The 20,275-nt window shown below is 38.0% G+C and overlaps 1 protein-coding gene across 1 annotated transcript in view; it reads right to left on the minus strand.

Moving 5' to 3' along the window:
- Positions 1 to 20,275, minus strand: part of RNGTT (RNA guanylyltransferase and 5'-phosphatase) — a 195,492-nt gene that overhangs the window by 61,759 nt on the left and 113,458 nt on the right. Inside the window, exon 13 of the mRNA XM_074862047.1 lies at positions 7,256 to 7,356. Within this exon, the coding sequence (XP_074718148.1) occupies positions 7,256 to 7,356 (101 nt within the window). The remainder of the gene's footprint in view (positions 1 to 7,255; positions 7,357 to 20,275) is intronic.

A 20,275-nucleotide genomic window follows, 5' to 3' on the forward strand; every position in this document is an offset into this window, starting at 1 on the left:
CATACACTCTTTGGGAGCTTTTCTTGATCTCGCTTATAGATAGAAATGGATCTTTAACAGAGTGGATAATCATTACAATAGCTGACATGAGCAACTGGAAAGACTGCTATAAGGTGGCAGCTAGTTCAAGAAAAAGGGTCTATAAAACATACAAGGCTACATTTACATTCCGTTTTGCAAGCATACAGATAATTTTAGGATGATATGAGGCAAAGCTTTTAAAATCTGGAGAAATAAGTAGCTAAAGTAGAATAATTATCTGACAGATGGAGATTGCCCAAGGCTGCCACTTGAACTTATAAAAAGATGAGGCTGAGTTCATTTTTGAAATCCAACATTAGAAATTCCAAGTGCATCCTTAGTATTAATTGTGGAAGGTACAACATTATGTTCAGTGTACCAGAGTATAGAGGATAGATTCAAAGCCTTACTTTGAAAACAGTTTTTAAAAACTGAAGTGTTATGAAAAGATTTTAAATACCCTCACATAAGCAATATTGCATAAACACTTACAGATTAGTACCTAGGTAAAATGTGTATCTACTCATTTCCATCGCAGTGCCAATGGTGGCAGTTGTGCATGAATATTTCTACCACGGTAATATTTGTGCTTCCCCTTCCCATGCCACCACGCTGTTCTTTCTACACATAACATCCTCTCTTGATCAGTTTGCACAACCCTGCCCCTACATTTCTTCAGAACTATTAAGACCTACTGTGGTAACACCTGAATGCCTGAAGGTAAGAGCTAAACAAATTACTTCTTTACTTTCATTTGCAGCTCTTACATTCCATAAAATATAAGCAACTTCAAAGCACACGCTTCCTTTAACAACAGTACAGCCATAAATGCAGTTAATATATTCAAACCTGCACTCCTCCTGCTGTCATCCCAACACTCTGCATCTTTGCATCTATTTGCAACATCTTGTCCTTATTTGTTCTGTAATTGCTGTGCGACATCATCTGCATTCTGCCTCATAACTCCACTGTGCTCAACAGCAATGCAGCCCCTATCTTGACTGTGATCTTTTGAGGCTAGAGGAATACGGGATTTTTATTTTTATGGCCAGGGTACTCTTTGTAAAGCTCCCTTTCTGTGACAAATGGCACATGTAAGAACAAGTTTGCGCTCTTTGATAACGGGCATTCTGGAGACAGGTGAGAAGGCATAGAGCTCACAGCCCAAACCGTCAATTTATGTATCACATAAACGGGGGAATGGAAAGAGAGGAGGTAGCAACAAAACATGGGCCAAACAAACTATCACATCAGTTCTACAGATCTTAGTGGATTCAATTAACTTTCATGATTTTTCAGTTAGTTACCAATTTTTTTTTCAAAGCAGAAGAGTGAGGAAGACTGCCTTATAAAAAGAGGTAGGATACCCTGTGACAGACAACATAGCTATATGAGAACAAATCCAAGAACATCAGGGTTATTTTGAACCAGTTGCAGCTTCCCCCCTCCCCCCCCCCCCGGCCCCTGCCCCCACAGCTCTCTAATTTACAGAATGAAAAGGCCAACATCACATCTAACAAAAGGAAAACATTCACTTGCCTGTAGTCATGGTATCTATATCTGGATGTTGATTTGTAATTACCAATGTATCCAAGATTCGAAGCCCCTGCTGTCAAGATTTGAAGCCCCTGCTGTCCTTGAATGTATTGTACTTTATCGCCCATTTTTTATTACTTGACAATGCCCAAGCTAAACAGAACTTTGCCTAAACACTGTTTGTTTGTTTTTCCCCCCCATGTGGTCTACTTAATCATGGATATAATAAAAAACAAATATAGACTTGCTACTAATGAAGAGTTCATGTCTACTTCACACTACTTTTTTTAAAGAACCAAACCTTTATTACTATTTCTCTCTTAGAAGATGAGTAAAATTCTTGATTCTTTCCAATACCTCAAGGTACTATATAAAATTTATATTATTCTGTGCTTTGAAATGGTATCGAATTGACCCATTAAGATATTCATTCAAAGCCAATAAAACCAAAGCCTTGCTTATAATTTGATTTTAGCATGTCTGATTCAGATAAAATTAAGGGAATTGCACTGGCTAATTAAAAAAACCTAAAAGGAAGCATGGACATTTAAGAAATTCTGGTTTTGGAAGCTACCATAAATCTGGCACTCTGTAGACATTTTCAGTTGGTATTTGTGACATTTAAATAAGGCTCAGAGTTGGTTTGGGGTTTTTTATTTTTTTAAGAAATATTCTTAGAGTCAGACATTTTGGGAAAAAGCATCTCTACTGTTTGAAAACAGTCTTCTCTGTAATATAACTGAGATACTGCACACAGCAATTAAATATCCTCCACATTCTCTTCTGATAAAGTCATTTGACTTGTAGGTCATTTGGAAATACAGTTGATGTGCTTAAGTCCCTGTTGTTTTATTTTCTATGAGTATCATCACAGTTTAGGAAAGATACAAGGTAGTGTTATATGATCAAAGGACTCCACTTCGCATTGCTGATGTGAGACCATTATCTTAGTAAACCTGAAATGATACAGAAGTGCTGGGAAGTGGGTCTACCTTTTTAAAGCACACATAATGTGAGGGCTTTTCAGTTCAACTGCTGTGTACAACGAAGTACTCTCTTGTTTAGCTGATTTAATAAGTTGTTGGTTATCGTTTTGTTTTTTGTGTTGGAATTTTTGTGGTTTTTTTTTTTTTATAAAAAGTAACTATTGATGTGATGAGAAGAGATTGAGAGAGAGCATAAACTGGAATTCTTGCAAACACAATGTAAAAAGAGTTAATCTAACCATCATCCTGATGCTTGGACAGGCTGGACTATGACAATACACAGGGGACAATTACCATGGCTCAGCTGATATGCTGCAATTCACTAAGGTGCAATAATGCAATTTCTTTCAAATATGTGCACTGAACAGGAGTGTCAGGATTAGGTCACCGAGGTTACAGAAACCCTGCCTTTCTTTAGGATGCAGTAGTATCTTTTTTTCTCTATGTTTATTCTTTGTTACGCAGTCTTCATCTTTATTGGAAAGTTTATTCTATAAGTACTTCATAGATCATAAACTCAATCCTTCTTTTTAATTCAATGGCAAAACTCCCTCCAATATCAATAGCGAAATAACTGAACCCTAGATAAAAACAGTTGGTCGTTCATCTGTAACTGAACTACATCTGGGGTGAAACACAGCAGCTATTTTGCAGTTAACATTACTATTGCAGACTGATCTATGGATGGAAATGCACAACTGAAAGCACAGGGGAATTTTAGGTAGATGGAAAATAATCATACTGACTAAAATCTGGCAAAGTCCCTAGAGGTAACTCCTTTATTCATATGAAAAATGCACAGGATTGTTTACAATTGTTCAGGATCTCAATTACATATGCCATCCAAAATACATGTCCAACAGCTGACAGTGCTCTTATCTCATGCTACTTAATAAATAATGCTCCTATATGCTTTTTTCACTATTTAAGTGAACAGGGAACTATAAATATGAAGGCAGCATGGTTGGAGTTTTGTGATACAGGTTCAGCCTGTATCACTATTGGCTAGGCTGTGAACAGCGGTAAGATCACACACACTTGTAGCAGAGGTTTAGATATGTCTGCATTTCAAGATTTAAAGATGAGCCTGTAAACCAGAACAAAGGACTCGGAAATTACAGACAATCCCCATTCTCCTTGTTTCAAGGTGTCAAGTATTTGAGATCAATTCTTAGATTTTGGCTCATTTGTCAGTAAGAGATCAATACAAAGGCGTATCTTCTGTTTCCGTAAATATTATTGCTTAACTGTACCAAAACAACACACAAATTCTGTAACAGTAACCACATCTGTATTACTCTGTTGTCAAATGCATGCCAGATTTCTTTTTGGATTACTGAAGAAAACTTTTTTTACCTAAAAGGTTGAAACCAATATCAATGCTTGGTTTTAATCTCAGTGGGGTGGGCGGAGGCAGGAAGCCTAACGCTGTCATGTTAGAATTGCCATTAGTAAGACATTCAGTTCATAAACCCAGAATTTTTAGTTGTATCAGAAATCAACTATTTTATTACGGTAGCTCTCAGAACTCAGGAACTGCCTTTTTGCAGTCTAAAACAAAATATGCTTATTTTGAAACTCTAGTCAGTAACTTCAAAATCAGTATAATACTGATGTTTCCTCAAATGAGTTCAGATTCTACCAAGCGATAAATTGGATACTCCAATTAACAACTGAAGCAGTTAAACCCGGAGTATTTCGTTCATTGTTTGTGTTTAACTGGGTAGAAGCTACTGTTTCATAGGTCATTACTTAACATAAATACTTCTATCCCAATAATGGCAAATTATTATTTTCCACCCAGTACTTCATTAACTTTTCTTTTTGTTGGATGAATGCACTTATGTTAATAATAGCAGTCAACTGTCATGTGAGATGCAGTAAAATGTATCTGGAAGAATTGTACTTTACTTATCAAATGTCAGATTTCTAGGATTATTTTTCTTATTATTTTCTTATGCATGTGAGAGGAACATAAAAACATATTTAAGTATTACAGTATTTAGAGACTAATCCAGATCATTATTTCCACAATATGAGCAATACACTTATTTTCACATAGCTAGAATATGGTAGAACTTTTCTAAATGCTAGAAAGCGTTTCCAATTCCACAATGGAACAGACATTCCACAGTAACTTGCTACCAGCTGCCCAACTTTTTAGAAAGAGTTTTTGCTGGCTAATATTTTATAGTATTTTCATGTTCCGATCAAAGAATCTATGAGGCAATACACACACACACACACACACAATCATTCAGGTTGGAAAAGACCCTTGGGATCATCGAGTCCAACCATCAGCCCTACTCTACAAAGTTCTCCCCTACACCATATCCCCCAGCATCTCATCTAAACAACCCTTAAACACATCCAGGGATGGTGACTCCACCACCTCCCTGGGCAGCCTATTCCACTGTCTGACCACTCTCTCTGTGAAGAAGTTTTTCCTAATGTCCAGTCTGAACATCCCCTGTTGCAGTTTAAAGCCATTCCCTGTTGTTCTATCACTAATCACCTGTGAGAAGAGACCAGCACCAACCTCTCTACAAGGTCCTTTCAGGTAGGTGTAGAGAGTGATGAGGTCTCCCCTCAGCCTTCTCCTCCTCAAACTAAACAGTCCCAGCTCCTTCAATCGCTCCTCATAGGATTTATTCTCCAGGCCCTTCACCAGCTTCATTGTCCTCCTCTGCACTTGCTCCAGCACCTCGATATCCCTCTTGTATTGAGGTGCCCAAAACTGGACACAATACTCCAGGTGTGGCCTCACCAGCGCAGAGTACAGGGGGACTATCACCTCCCTACTTCTGCTGGTCACACTATTTCTAATACAACCCAGGATGCCGTTGGCTTTCTTGGCCACCTGGGCACACTGCTGGCTCATGGTCAGCTGCTTGTCAATTAGAACCCCCAGATCCTTCTCTTCCACACAGCTCTCCAGCCACACCTCCCCAAGCCTGTAACGATGCATGCGGTTGTTGTGGCCCAAGTGCAGGACCTGGCACTTGGCCTTGTTGAAGCTCATCCTGTTAACGTTGGCCCACCAATCCAATCTATCCAAATCTCTCTGTAGAGCCTCCCTATCTTCATGCAGATCGACACTCCCACTTAACTTGGTGTCATCTGTGAACTTACTGATAATACACTCTATGTCGTTATCAAGATCATCAATAAAGATGTTGAACAGAAATGGTCCCAACACCGAGCCCTGAGGAACACCACTTGTGACCGGCTGCCAGCTGGATTTAGGTCCACTGACCACCACTCTCTGGGACCATCCATCCAGCCAGTGCTTGATCCAGCATACTAAACATAACACAACAGCACTGACAGTTTTGTGTTTGAAATCAGTGTTATGTTAACTATCAAGCAAATATTCCTTTTTTAATGTGAAATGAAAAATCTGTTGTGTTTTGCTTCTGAATCACAGGCTACTGCTGTATATATTTATAAGCTCCAGCAGAAGTCATAAGAATACCATAATAAAAATAACCTTCCTGTCAAATAATGGGTAATTTAAAAATTTTTTATTTTTTTACAGAAATCTTTCCTATTATACTGTTCTGTGACTTAAATAAAAGCCAAACAAACATGAAATGTTTGCAATGAGCTGATTCTCCAAAGTCAAACTTAAAATATTCCTGTATATTCTCTGAAAGAGCTATATTGTTACTGAGGACTTCATACTGCATTTTCAAACACAAAAATCTGAATAGATACTTCTGACCTCATGAAATGCTCAGAAGTTAGCAACTGAGTACATTTTGCAGAATAAACCTCATCTCCTTAAGATACTCTCTATTCATCAAATATATTCGTTAACTTGACATGCAAATGTCTAAAAGTTAGATGAGCCATTATTAGCACTCTGGAATACATAAGCAATGTATGAATTAATTGTTTAATGGTATTGAAGTTGCCTGTGGTACCAAGAAATGAAAAGCTAAATGTCAGTATTTCAAACTATCAGTTGAAAAAAGTCCCAGATATTAAAACATTAAGCAACCTAAAACTCAATTAACTTAGCTTTAATCCAGTGATTCAATCTTCCCCTTCCCCTCTCTGGCACATCTGAACATGGAAATTGCCCCTATTAAATATGTGCAGTGATTGAACTAGGCAAATAGTATGTAGAACTGATGTAAAGATGTAAATGTCTTCTGTAAATGTAAAGATTTACATGTAAAGATATAAAGATTTACATGTCTTCTGCCATTACAAATCACTGTTATCAAGACTTTAATGGTTTTAAAGAAAATACTAAGGAATACCTATCAAGTAAAAATGTCAAGTTTTGTTTTTCTCTAAGAGAAGAAGTGCCTGTTTGTCACTGTGAAGAATTCTAAAATGGAAGAATGCTTAGGTTGTTAGTATTTTGCATAAAACCAATTGAAAATAGTTATTTTATGTAAGAACTGAAGCTAATATAGCCTGCCTACTTTCTAAAAACATAAGGGGTAGTGCCAAATCCAAACAGGACTTTTTTTAGAAATTTTATGAAACTTTAAGAATGAGTACATTTACATTATAAACATCTGTCCTTGTTTTCAATACAGCACTGATCACAACAGTTGTCTATATTCTCAGTGAACAAATTCTACAGAATATAGAAATGCTTAGCCTCAGGAAATGTCAAGAAATACCAGAGGAGAGATAAACTGTTAAGGGACATTCACATGAGTGTTATACATTTAAAAAGGGAAGAGATTACATACCCCTCTCCACCAATTCTTGTTATCTTTAGACGAAAATCAACAGAGTTCAGGCTGGGTGGCTTCCATTTCAAAATATCATCACATCGACCAGGTTTGTATTTCTGAAGAAAATTAAAAAGCAGTTTAATTATGCTTATTGGTTTTCACTGGTTTTAAAACTAACAATTCAGCATTTCAGACTATATTAGGTGTCTCTAATGAATTACAATACTTAGTGACTGAAACAATGAATTCCATTAACACAGAGGTAGTTGTGCTTCACTTCTTTATTTGCTGCTCCCTTTTAAAACTGCTTAGCACTGTAGCCAAGCCATTGTGTATAATAAAAAGCTGAGAATGGAAATAAAAATTAGCATACTTCATTATCTCTCTATGGCTAATGGAAAATTTCAAGAAAAAAAAAATAAGACAGCACAGTAACAAATGAAAACACTGATAGGACATACATAAAAGATACATTAAGATAATCTTAACATTTTTGAACAATTTTCTGAACAATATTTTTGTTATCCATGCTGTTGACCGACACAACATGAAAAAGCCAGCAGTCACCATACTGCCAACTATCGGAAAGGCCCATCAGAAACATGTTCTTTCATACCAAAGGAATTTAAATTATGTAAAGATTAAAGAACATCATAACATACAGGAACATAAATAAGGGAACATCTGTTGCTTAAGAGAAAGGGTACACACTTGAACCAGAAGTTGCAAGGAACAATCTTCTCTTAAATCAGAGCTTTGGTTTCTCACGGTCAATTCTATCATCTGCTTCAGTTTACTAAGCTGCCATTTTGATCAACCTCAGCTAATAGTGAGCCAACCTGCTAACCCTTTCCTTGCTAGAATATCTTTCATGGCAATGGAGAAAATCAGAATTAGCATGCATAGAGGAAAAGTGAAAGAAGAATTTGGAGATGCCCAGAATGAGAATTTTTAGTTGTTAGATCCTTATTAATCCACAATGGGAAAATTTATGTCATTTTACCTCAAAAACACACCAAGAATGTCCAGTGTCTTTTGGTATTACAGCAATCACTAGCATCATATTGCGCCCATGCTGTGTTACATTATTTGCAAAATGCAAAATTTGCTGATGATAAACCTAACAGCTCTAGATCTAAACTGACAAAAGCAGATGAAGACTTTTCTGTTTTCTGATGTACAAATGAAAAGTTATTCTTTCCAAAATAAATGCAGCATATCTTGCTTTGAGATGCTGTGTGGCTTTTGATAAATGGTAAGTAAAGGCAAGCTTCAGATGACTGAAACCCAAATTAGCTTAAAATATTTTTAGCCATAGTTCTGATACACATGTCAAAAATGACCTACTAAAAGCTGCTTCTGGAATTTGAATGCCACTGGCTAGAGTGCCTCTTCTCTTATTTTTTGATCATGGCCGTTAGAACATTTGAGAGGGATAGCTCGAGGCGTTCTGTTCTAGTTCCCATTCAGGGCACCATAAAACCCGTTTCAAATATCAGCATTAAGAGTCACATGCCCAACTTACTATTCTAATCATGCACGGTTCTGCACTGAATTTCTCCACAATCTTCCCCTCAACATCTGAATAAAATGTAAATGATTTATCATTGTCCTTAGGACAACATACAGGAGCTGCTTCTGACACCTCTGATCTATGTCTGCTCCCCTTCTACATCTTTTGTTTTGTTCCTTCCCAGCTATCTTCTGGTTGAAAATGGTCCCTTGGAAAGCAACTTTCTTCAGTGGTCCCTCACATCTGCAACTCCTGTCAAATCAAATATCCTAGTGTCACTCAATCAAAGACTAGTAAGATACAGTGTGATAGTAAAATTATTGAAGTATTTTTCTTTCTTCTCTTCCCCCCCTATTTCCCCTTCATATGATTTGTGATGTTAACATCAGCAGATATATGAAGGAAGTTGGTTGCCTGTACACCTTTCCAAAATGGGATTTAGAAAGGTATTGTTTAAGCAATTTACAAAAAACAGAAAGTCTTTCAGCAGTAAAGAAATATTCCTGTAGTTGCCACCATCCTGCTATTCCCTCCCTCATTTCTCTGGCTCTTTTCCATTCACCAGAAATATCTTAAAATTCCCATGATCTCATCTTTAAATTCTTATAGTAATTAAATTTATCTTGCTCCTTATTCTTTCCTCTACTTTCCCAAACTAAATAACTGCTATTATGCAATATGGTGTTAAAAACATTTAAGGACTCATGCCATACATACTAACTGATATCAAATAGATAGAATATACAAAATATGATGCTCAGTAAAGCATTTAAGCTTTTCAGATCATATTTTTAAATATAATTATTAACATATTATGTACTTAAATATATTTTGAAGTATTTACATTCAATTTTACTGGAAGTATTTATTATTTTAGTATATACTAAATTGGTTGTGTGCACTGAGTGTGAGAATTACGATAAAGGTAGATGACACTGAAATTGCTTTTTCAGTTAACTTTTCCTGCCATTTTCTTGTACTTATACCTGATATAGAAAGACTATGGAATTAAATTCTATTTATTAATAAAATATGACCCAGGAATAATAGGACAAAATCCAGTGTTTGCAAAGACATTATTTGTTGCTCTCTCCCATCCGCAGTTTCCAATTTGGCCAGAGACAATCACTACTAATAGATATTTACTACTTAGTCCAAAGAAGCCCTAGGGGGAACACTTTGTTTGTGACAAATTTCTTTACAGACAGTGAAAATTTCATTTAGGAAACAACTGCTTCAGCGCGTATGAAGAAACACAAGGTAGAGCTGACTAGCTGAAGTTGTTGGAACAGGCATGGATTTTGCTGTATGGAACAGAAGATCCATCTTAATGGTTGCTCTTCGGTCTTTTAGCATGACAGAGGTCTTCAGCCATTCCATTAAAGTGACAATTGTCAATCACATATAAACGCTAAAATCTTGTATTAAGCCTCTGTGTGGCACGGCTTCTAATTTATTGACTTGTAATAATCTTCTGAGCAAGATTATTGAAGTGTTTACAATTATGGATTTATTAATATATACTCAAGTAATTGATTTCTTTTTAAGCAGTTGGTCTTATTTTTGAGACCTTAGGAGCTATTAAGACTAGACCCAGTCTAATTGACTTTAGAAAACAACCTCAGCTGGTTTAATACATTGCTCCAAACTATTCTTTTACGTACCATTCCTTTACAGAGAAGGTAAAGAGAGGTTAATAGTCTTCAAGACAGAGGAGATTTTATCTTTTGCACAGGAATACCAGTCTCAATCAAAAAACACCCCATATTTTGTGTCCAAAAGGTAAATTTGGACCGATTCTGCATTCATGAGTAGCAATTATTTCCTCCCAGCCATAAACAGAAGCTTTACTTCCTGACAGAACAGGTAACAGGATTGAAATATACCCAGTCTTGAAAACTGAAGACACACAAGACTTCTTCTCATCAATGTGAGAAAATTTGAAGGCCTTTAGGGGAGGCCCAAAGGCTTCTTTCAAGATTGCAGACTCTGTCCTATTTCTATTTACTTCTGCCTGAAACATAAACCCGGAAAACACTTGACACTCCTTTAGGAAATGAATTCTTATTGACACGGAAAGAATCAACGAACGTCTCTAAGTCACAGCACTGAAATCCTGAGGAAAAGATGCATCCTATCCATATAACAACCTAAGAATGGCCTCACTACAGTTCTAGCATCTTGACTCTGACAGCAGCCAACAGCATGTGCTCAGGGAAGGTGAAAAACAATCATATATGATATTTTCTACTACTACTCTCTGAGAGACTATCCATTTTCAAGCTCAGAGACTTCCTGACGTGGATGTGATTCAAATGTGATTCCTACTTAGCGATTTTCAGTTTCTCCTGCATGACCTCATCTAGCCCCCCAGTAAGACAATGTAAACCTCTAACAGCCATAAAAACCCTCAGCACAATGTTTCACACACAGCCCAACAAGGCAAGAAAATGTACCACCTCTTATTTTGAACCACCTTTTGTTGGTTTCAAAGACTTACATGCCCTAGGGCTCATATTAAGAAAGATGCTGAACAATCAAACCCCATTGCTTCTATGCTATTCATAGTTCCATATGCTTCTACACACATGGAAATACATGCAATTCGGAGGCTATCATTTTACATGTGCAGTTATAATTTTTTTCTCCACGCACATTACTCTGCATTTATGTAGATAGAAGTTTATGTGCTGTTTTATCACTCAGCCACCCTATCTTTTAAGGACTTACTATAATTCTCCACATTTAACACCAGTCCTTACTGATCCAGCAAGAAAACATCACTTTATGGTTCATCCTGTTTTCCAACTTGCTTATGTATAGTATACGTGACTTCCCTCCCTGGTAGGGATTGAACAGTACCCCGTTCCTTGACTCCTACTTTTTAACCGATTACTTATCTGTGCAAGAACTTTTTCTTTTAAGTTTCGCATCTGCTTTAGTTTCTTCAAGATTTTTTTTGATAGAAACTTTGACAGAGGCCTTCTGGAAGTCTTAACAGGGACTACCATATGATCCTACTCAAAAGATTTTTGATCTCTTGGCCAGAGAGGCATAACCTTCCTTTCAAGAAGGCATGTAAGTTTCCCCAACTATATCATGTTTACCCAGGTATGAACTACCGAATTCCTTATTATACTTTCTAGTCCTTTGTCCAGTACAGACATCAAGCTTACAGGCCTTACTTCTTCCCTGACCTTCCATGACACCTGCCCCCATGCTCTATGTTTTTAATTGGCATTGTATTTTCTACCCTCACATCCTTAGGCACCAATGTATATATTCCACGTAGGATCTACTATATGATTTTTTCAAATTGTTTTTCCAAGACTGACAAGTTATACCCTCCTAAAAGTCAGTAAGAAATCAACAGTAAGAAACCAACTTCACAACAGAAAGGAGTAACTATTCCAAGGACAGTAATGAAAAGCAACATTTTGACAGGATATATCTGCATACCTGTAATTGCACTGCTGAATCCACAGTTTTGACTCAAGTTTGATTATCAAATTAACTGGCAGGCTTGCTTGAATGGGAGTGGGGGAAGATTTGTTCTTTAAGATGGAATTATCTTTCTTGCCTTTACCTCTAGAAACAGCACAGTGTGAAACAAGCCTCAGCTAAACTTTTCATCCTATTAATAAAAGAATTGAGGAAAAATCATCTCTACCACACTGCAAGTTAGCCAAAGAGATCTTGCCTAGAAAGCAATAAAAATACACTTGTGACTATTACACAAATAACACCGTTCTCACTTCACAGCAGATTTGTTGGTAAAGGTAACAGGTAATTTACCCATATCTTTCTTAAACAGTTAGAAGGGCTTAGATAAGCAACCAGACTTCAAAGCTCATCTCAAGAACAAGTTAGACAGCCCCCAGACTACTTCTGTTACCATGAAAGATAGCAATTCACAGAAATTTAGCTTAAAAAGAGAATTCAGTCAAAGGCCACATTAATAATCCCTGAAGAGATTCATTTTTATAATGGGCGAGTCCATACACACAATACAGCAGTAGTAAATTCTTGAGTTTAAATGCTAAGTGCTAGATCAATTTCTTTAAACATGAGCTGGAGTCAAACAAGAATTCTGCTTGTTAAGTATGTGAAAACTTCACCTTAGATGAATCATTGCATACTGAAGACCTGTTCTGCCTGAAGTTATTCTATATTCTAATTCCAAAACAAAATGTGAAGCAATCTGTCTGAGATCAAACTACTCCCTAGCATTTTAAATATAGCATTCATAGCAATGATATCCTCACCACCACCCCCCGACAAATACGCATGTACATGACTACTTCTAAAACATATCAGGTCCAATATCACCTGAAATCTGAAGTTCATGCTTCAGTCTGAAACCTTTCAACCTTGTCCAACAAGACAGAAATTAGAACTCCACACCAAAAATGTACATTGACAAATCAGAAACCGTCTCAAATAGCTGTAAAGGATTGGACTAAGTGACCTTCCGAAGTCCCTTCCAACCTAAATTATTCCACAAAGCTGTAATCTCTCTTTGGATGTTTGTTCTTTTAACAGCCATATTGGGTGCACTTACACTAGCATTTTAGTTTGCAAAAGTAATGTACTTCCAAAGCAAATCCCCCCATTGTTCCTACTTAGAATACGTTAGTTGAGTTAGCTGGGCAGTTCTGGTGCACGCAAATTGGATTGCATTTACACAAAACCAAACCTGAAGTGTCACTTCAGACACACACCTAATGCACTTCACCCCACAGTACAGACACTAGAGTCCAAGGCAAAGGTGTACCACTGTAATGCTACTCTAGCACCTACCTAGCACAGATGAACCTGAGCTGTGAAGATATCCTGCAACATCCTGAAATACTACTTTAAAGAAATAATGGTGTCAATACCTTCAGGTTGGCCCCAGCCCTCAAGTTTTTACAACTCTGCTACTCAGCACCTACCCAACTTTTCTGCTATCTTTGTATTATTAAAATAGTTGCCCTACCTTCTGTGGCCATTTTCTTCTGGCAGAACCCCAGCCCCTTTGTTTTCACCATTCCTTTTTTTTTTTTTCACAATCTTCTATTCCAGTCAGTGCTTCTCCCAATAGCAGTGTCAACCACCTCAGTCTCCTAGAAGATTGAGCTTGGCCAGTTAGCACTTGTCAGACTGTGCTAGTGGACCAAGAGCTTCTCCAGCAGCAGAGTAACCAGCAGAATCAAGAGGTTACTAACCTCAAGAGTACCGCAGTGTACAAGAGCACTGTCTATCAGTATCACCTTAGCTCAAGAGGATGAAGGTCAGAGACAACAGATGTGTCAGAAGTAGCATGGCAAATGTACCCCTATTATGGAGATTCTGAACTTCAAGCAAGAGTACAATAATGAACCTAAAACTCAGGTGCGCACCCAACACCCTGGGATGCAGAATCATCATTGAAGACAGTCCAATGGAAAGCAGATCCTCTGGCATCCCTCTTAGGCTACTGAATCTCATCAATTCTTAACCTCATAGTGACCTCCATATGGTCAAGTGGGTCCACTCAAGCCACAGGTAGGGGTTTTCTGTCAGATCCCAATAGGCCATTTTAGCAGTGCAGGGAAAACTGATGGGTTGCTGGTCATGTTGAACACCAATCCCCTACCCTGTCCCAAAAGTATTAAGTCTAGTTGCGCCCCCCCTCCATAGTTGCCCATAGAGGGGGCAACTCTTTTTTCCTTTCCCTACAGGTCAAGAGAAAGGCTAGCCCTCAGAGAACAAAGTTCTGTTATCTAAACTTTTGCTGACACATTTCTTGTTAGTTGCAGATATTCCTCCCACACAGGTTTTGGTTTTGCCTAAAGCCATGTCTTCTCAGTATTTGCATTTAATGGGTGGTTCAGCAGAAAGCTGAAAGCCTGGGCAATGGGGATGTTAAGCGGCCCATAATGAGGATGAAGTTTCACTCCAAACAGCTGCTTTCACATGGCATAGACTTTTCTGCTTAGTATTTTGTAGGAGGAAGAGTGGGGTTAGTATCTGGGACTGCATTCTGGGCAGGCAGTCTGCACTGTGGGGTGGTGTTGACTCACCATGAAGACACCCACCTGGAAGACTGAGTAACTTCAGCTGAAAGTCTAGACAAAACAAATGGTTCGTTTCTCCTAGCGACTGAAAAGGAAGAGGTGGTGGGATGACCAAGAGAGAAGTTCGTGCCTCATCTAGAGGAGGAAGAGAAGATTTCCTTCACAAGAGTGCCTTACTATCTTACAAAGCCTGTTCAGCCATCTCTACCTAACCCTTATTAAATACCATCCTCCTGAAGTGCAACAGCAGCTAACACAGGCCACCTTACATTTCCTTTTCTCCACATCTTCCTTCACTCCTTCCAGCTCCAAATGACAGGAAGCCAGGAAATAACCCCACTCTTTCTTTTCTCCTAAACAGCACGGTGCTGCTACTTGTCAGCTATAATTTCCCCTCAGTAAACTGATCAAACCTAGCTCTGCAAGGTATCCAGAGGGCTGCTAAGCTGGCAGCCCCAGGCACACACCAATTCAGAAAGGAGGTTGAAAAAAGGGCACAGAAGGCTCAGAGAAGATTTGTCTGAATAACCATGCTTGCCCAAGAGGTATGGCAGGTTGAGTGCCATTGGGGAGTGAGGGCAGATGGGGTAGGAGGGGATGGGGTTAACCAAGACAGCTACTGGAGTTCTTTTAAATCAAATGTAACTTGCCACATTGCAAATGACAGTAGCATTTAACCACACTGAAAATTAAATAAATTGCAATTAAGTATTCTTGAACATGAAATATAAATATTAAATAAAATTATTAGAGATGTAAAGATTTATAAGTTTCAAAGAGTCTACCTTGTTATTTCATATTTTAACAACAAGAAGAAACTTCTGTCATTACATAAATGATATTCTGATATTTTTTAGTTAGACTTACCTACTAGGATGAAGACACTAAAAGCATTTTAAAAACATTCTAACATGCTTCACGTTCACAAATAGTAAGAAATATTTGTTCTGTTGTAAAATCCACGCATTTCACTACCAGTATTCTTCTGTGTTTTAATTCAGTTGTTTGCAAACAAATTTGTATTGAACATGACACTGAAGCCTTCACTGGAAAGGAAAAAGTTAACTACTGCAAACCTATAACAACAACAAATCTGCTCCTCTTTACCACTCAAAACAATGGTTAAATGTTTTCTCTGAAAAGCTCTACTTAATTCAGAGGCCTCTTAATATCCATAGGGCAGCTGGTGTCCTACCCAATCTAACAGTTTGCATTCAGCTGTGTAAACATAAAGACAGAATGATTACCCAAAATATGGTTTTATTTTCTAGCACTACAGACCATGGATCACTTTAAGGAACCAAAAGGATCAATTATAATCAATCATTTCAGGCTAGACCTTATAGAGAAATGAGCTGAAGAAACAGAAGTTGCTAACATTGTTGACAGATTATGTGAGTAAATCACATCAATGGACCAAGAAACCACAAGATGAAAGGCAACCATTGACTTAACTGTATATTCATAGATTTTTAAGACTGGAAACCATTACTGGGCTCATTGAGTCAGCTCTATTGCATATAGGACAGATAAACTCAAACAATGCTTATATCAAGCTTATAATTCCTATCCAAACTACAGTAATGTTTGTATCAATCTTATAATTCCTATTCAAATTACAGCATACCTTTATGAAAGATACCAAGTGATGAAGAAATCACAACATATATCTAGGGAGGTTACCATGGCCATTTATTACACTTGTGCTTAAAAATGTATGCTTATTTCTACACTGAATCTCATTAATGCCTTAGTTTAGACTGAAGCCCAGCTCCCCCTGTAATTACTTCCCTTTTTGAAGATAAAATGACTAAGTCTGAGTGTCACTGCATGGGTAATTTTCCAGTTGGCTAATGTACACATCTTCATAGCATGATTTCACAAAACCCTTTAGAAGAGTAGGAAACAGAACTGAACCTACTATTCCAATATTCTTTTCACTGCTTATGTATACAGCGGTATACAAAAGAAAGTGTGTACGTACTTTCTATTCTTTTGCATTGCATTGAAAGATGTTGAGAACTAGCTGAAATAACTCTTTTCAGATTCACACCTTTAGCCCGGACTTAATACACTTGCTTCTACATATACAGCCCACATTTGCCTGCATTCAAGCACCATCAAAAGACCAAATGATCCAGGTTAGCCTACATGACTGATCTTTTGGGAAAATAGATTAGTACGCTGAAAAAGTTAGGAATAGTAATGACATGACCATAAAAACATACACACAAAAAAAATCCAAACCGTATCATTAAAACCCTTCATTGTAACATACTACTTCATCTGTCACAAAAAGAAGGAAGGAAAAAAAACCCAAACACAACACACTAAAATCTACTTGAGGAAATGTTACCCCACCAGCAATTAATCCGTGACTCAGCTTCTTAAAGCTTAGCCTTCTGTCCCTTTCAGCTTCCCTTCTCAGTTCCAACTCCTTCTGTTCCTCAAAGGGCCCATACAAACAACTTATGTCCTCCCCATATTCCCCACAGACCATCACTGCAATACCCTCTGTTCTTCCCCATGTATTCTATTTTCTTTGCCTTGTAAAAAGCTAAGCAAAATGGAAGTGACTTGGTCATTGATGGGTAAATATGATTAATGCTTGCTCTTGCTGCATATTGAGCAGGACACTGAGAACTGTAAGAAAGAGATATACTAGTCTGATCCCAGGCCCTCAACGCTCCCTGGTTGAGGAGCAGAAAGTCCAGGTTTTCTTACTGAAGTCAGAGGCAAACAGGTTATTTGAGAAGACTGCCTTGAGTGGACTCATCTCTAACTCACATCCTTGGAGATGAAGGCAAACTATGTTGTACACTATGGCATTTATAGTGTTTGATGGTGATCACTGGTGATCAGTGAAACACCTTCAGAGATCACAGAATCACAGAATCATTCAGGTTGGAAAAGACCCTTGGGATCATCGAGTCCAACCATCAGCCCTACTCTACAAAGTTCTCCCCTACACCATATCCCCCAACATCTCATCTAAACAACCCTTAAACACATCCAGGGATGGTGACTCCACCACCTCCCTGGGCAGCCTATTCCACTGTCTGACCACTCTCTCTGTGAAAATTTTTTTCCTAATGTCCAGTCTAAACCTCCCCTGTTGCAGTTTAAAGCCATTCCCTGTTGTTCTATCACTAATCACCTGTGAGAAGAGACCAGCACCAACCTCTCTACAAGGTCCTTTCAGGTAGGTGTAGAGAGTGATGAGGTCTCCCCTCAGCCTTCTCTTCCTCAAACTAAACAGTCCCAGCTCCCTCAATCTCTCCTCACAAGATTTGTTCTCCAGGCCCTTCACCAGCTTCGTTGCTCTCCTCTGCACTCACTCCAGCACCTCAGTATCTCTCTCTTATTGAGGTGCCCAAAACTGGACACAATACTCCAGGTGTGGCCTCACCAGCGCAGAGTACGGGGGGACTATCACCTCCCTACTTCTGCTGGTCACACTATTTCTAATACAATCATTAGATTATCCATCATACACACAGGGAAAGCTACTTTCCATGTTGATGATCTAGGAGACAAAGGAGAGTAAGGTCCAAGAGTAAAAGCCTCCAGGTTCAAACAACAGGGTGTGTGATTACAAAGACTGATGCACAGAAAAAGTGATTGAATAATTAATCCATTGATCTGGATTGGACAATGGAAAAAAACACCAGGACAATACTGTCTACTAAGACCAAATATTATCAGACAGTAAGAGAAAAATATTATTTACTTTTGCATTAAACTATCACATTTGTTATTTAAAATACATCAGAGCTGGCCAAACTGATTATCTATCACACACCAAAATCTTTGTAGAGATCAAGATTTGCCAAATACATTCCACATACCTCAGAGTCAGAAAGTGAACTCTTAGAAAGTCTCTCACTGGGGTCTGAGCATGTGAAGGGTCCCTGGGCATCCCACAGACACTGGCCACACTAGTTTTCACCTGACTCCACTCTTTAAGTTGCTAGAAATAATCATGACTGTCCCTATCATCACTGTTGTCCCATCCTGCCCTTGTCCAGCATCTCCTTCCTAGGACAACCATTGTACTGCTCACAAGGTATCACCTGGACATCCATTGTGTACATCCAAAGACTTTGAATCAGGATCACAACGGAACAGCCAGATCACAGGAAAAAAAACACCCTCAATAAAATCAAGTTCTACACCATAATTCTACAGCTTAGAAAATATTATTTAGACTTCTAAGAGCTAATGGGACTAATGTGAGTTAACCATGATTGTTAAGGATGAGAATTTCTCAAATTGTTTCTGATTAGAAATGTAACTGTGACTGCTCCCAAGAGAAAGCGTTTTTCCTACAAATAGTTTGGAGAAATTCAGTCATATTAACAAAATGTTCGATACCTGTGAACCCAGCTGAGACAACTTATTTAGATTTCTAGAACGTCTTTTATAAAAAACCCTCATGTTTTTGACCGCATAGGAAAAATTATTTATATGCAAGGCTTTCAAGACTACAAAACTGTATTAAGCAGTTGCCATTGAACTGAATGCTTAAGTGCTCATTATTTCTGAAGGTTGAGAAACATACTTGGGTGCTTAAAATATGCACTTAGGAGCAGCACAGAATGATCATAAGAAGACAGTAAAACAATGAGATGCCAAAGCTGAGGGATAAAGAATATTGGTTGATCAAGTTTGGAGAGTCTGAAGAATTCAGAGGCACTAAGAAATTTCTATCAATGAATGCAAAAGATAAAACTTTGACAAATACAGGTCAGCAAGGGGAAGATGTGTTGCATTTAACTGGACTGTCTAGATTCCACTAAGAAAAGATGCTTTAATGAAATCTCTTCAGTGGCACTCATTGTCTCAGAGATGATTAGTGTTCCTTAATTCTTTAGAAAAACAAAACAGATGTACCCAGTACTGATTTCTTTCCTGTAGATGTTTGACCTAACTTCTGTATAAAGTCTTGAAATTTTAAAGCAGGCAGTTTTTTATAAGTGAGTCAATTGTCCCTATATTTATAAAGGAAAGACAGGGAGATGTGATTTGTAATTACCCCTAAGACTGATCAGGCTGAAGAAAAACTCCTGGGTAAACACCAGCACTTTTCGAAGACCTGTCATATGTGAAAGGCATTTTCATAGCTGAAAGAAAACAGAAGAATCTAAACACTAAAATACGTTAAGAACACAAAATGGCTACAAAGTTTGTACCCCTCCAAAACATGATCCAAATGCTTTCTAACTGCACGCAGTTTACACACCTTGTATCAAGTCCTTCACCCAGCAAAACCTCTGACTAAGTATGGACAGATGGCCGTGACATCCTAACTAAACAATGACAACAAACAAAAAGCAAATTCCTTCCTTTCAAAAAAACTAAACTAAACTAATAAATGCTGCTTTTAATGCTTAGTGTTCTAAATTACTGATTCAAACCACTTGAACAGCCGAAGAGCTGCAGTCCTCCCTTTTTGCCTGGTTCAGTAATTTGATCATAATACAG

This window comes from Strix uralensis, chromosome 3, assembly GCF_047716275.1.
Source record: "Strix uralensis isolate ZFMK-TIS-50842 chromosome 3, bStrUra1, whole genome shotgun sequence".
In the NCBI taxonomy this organism is placed as follows: Eukaryota; Metazoa; Chordata; class Aves; order Strigiformes; family Strigidae; genus Strix; species Strix uralensis.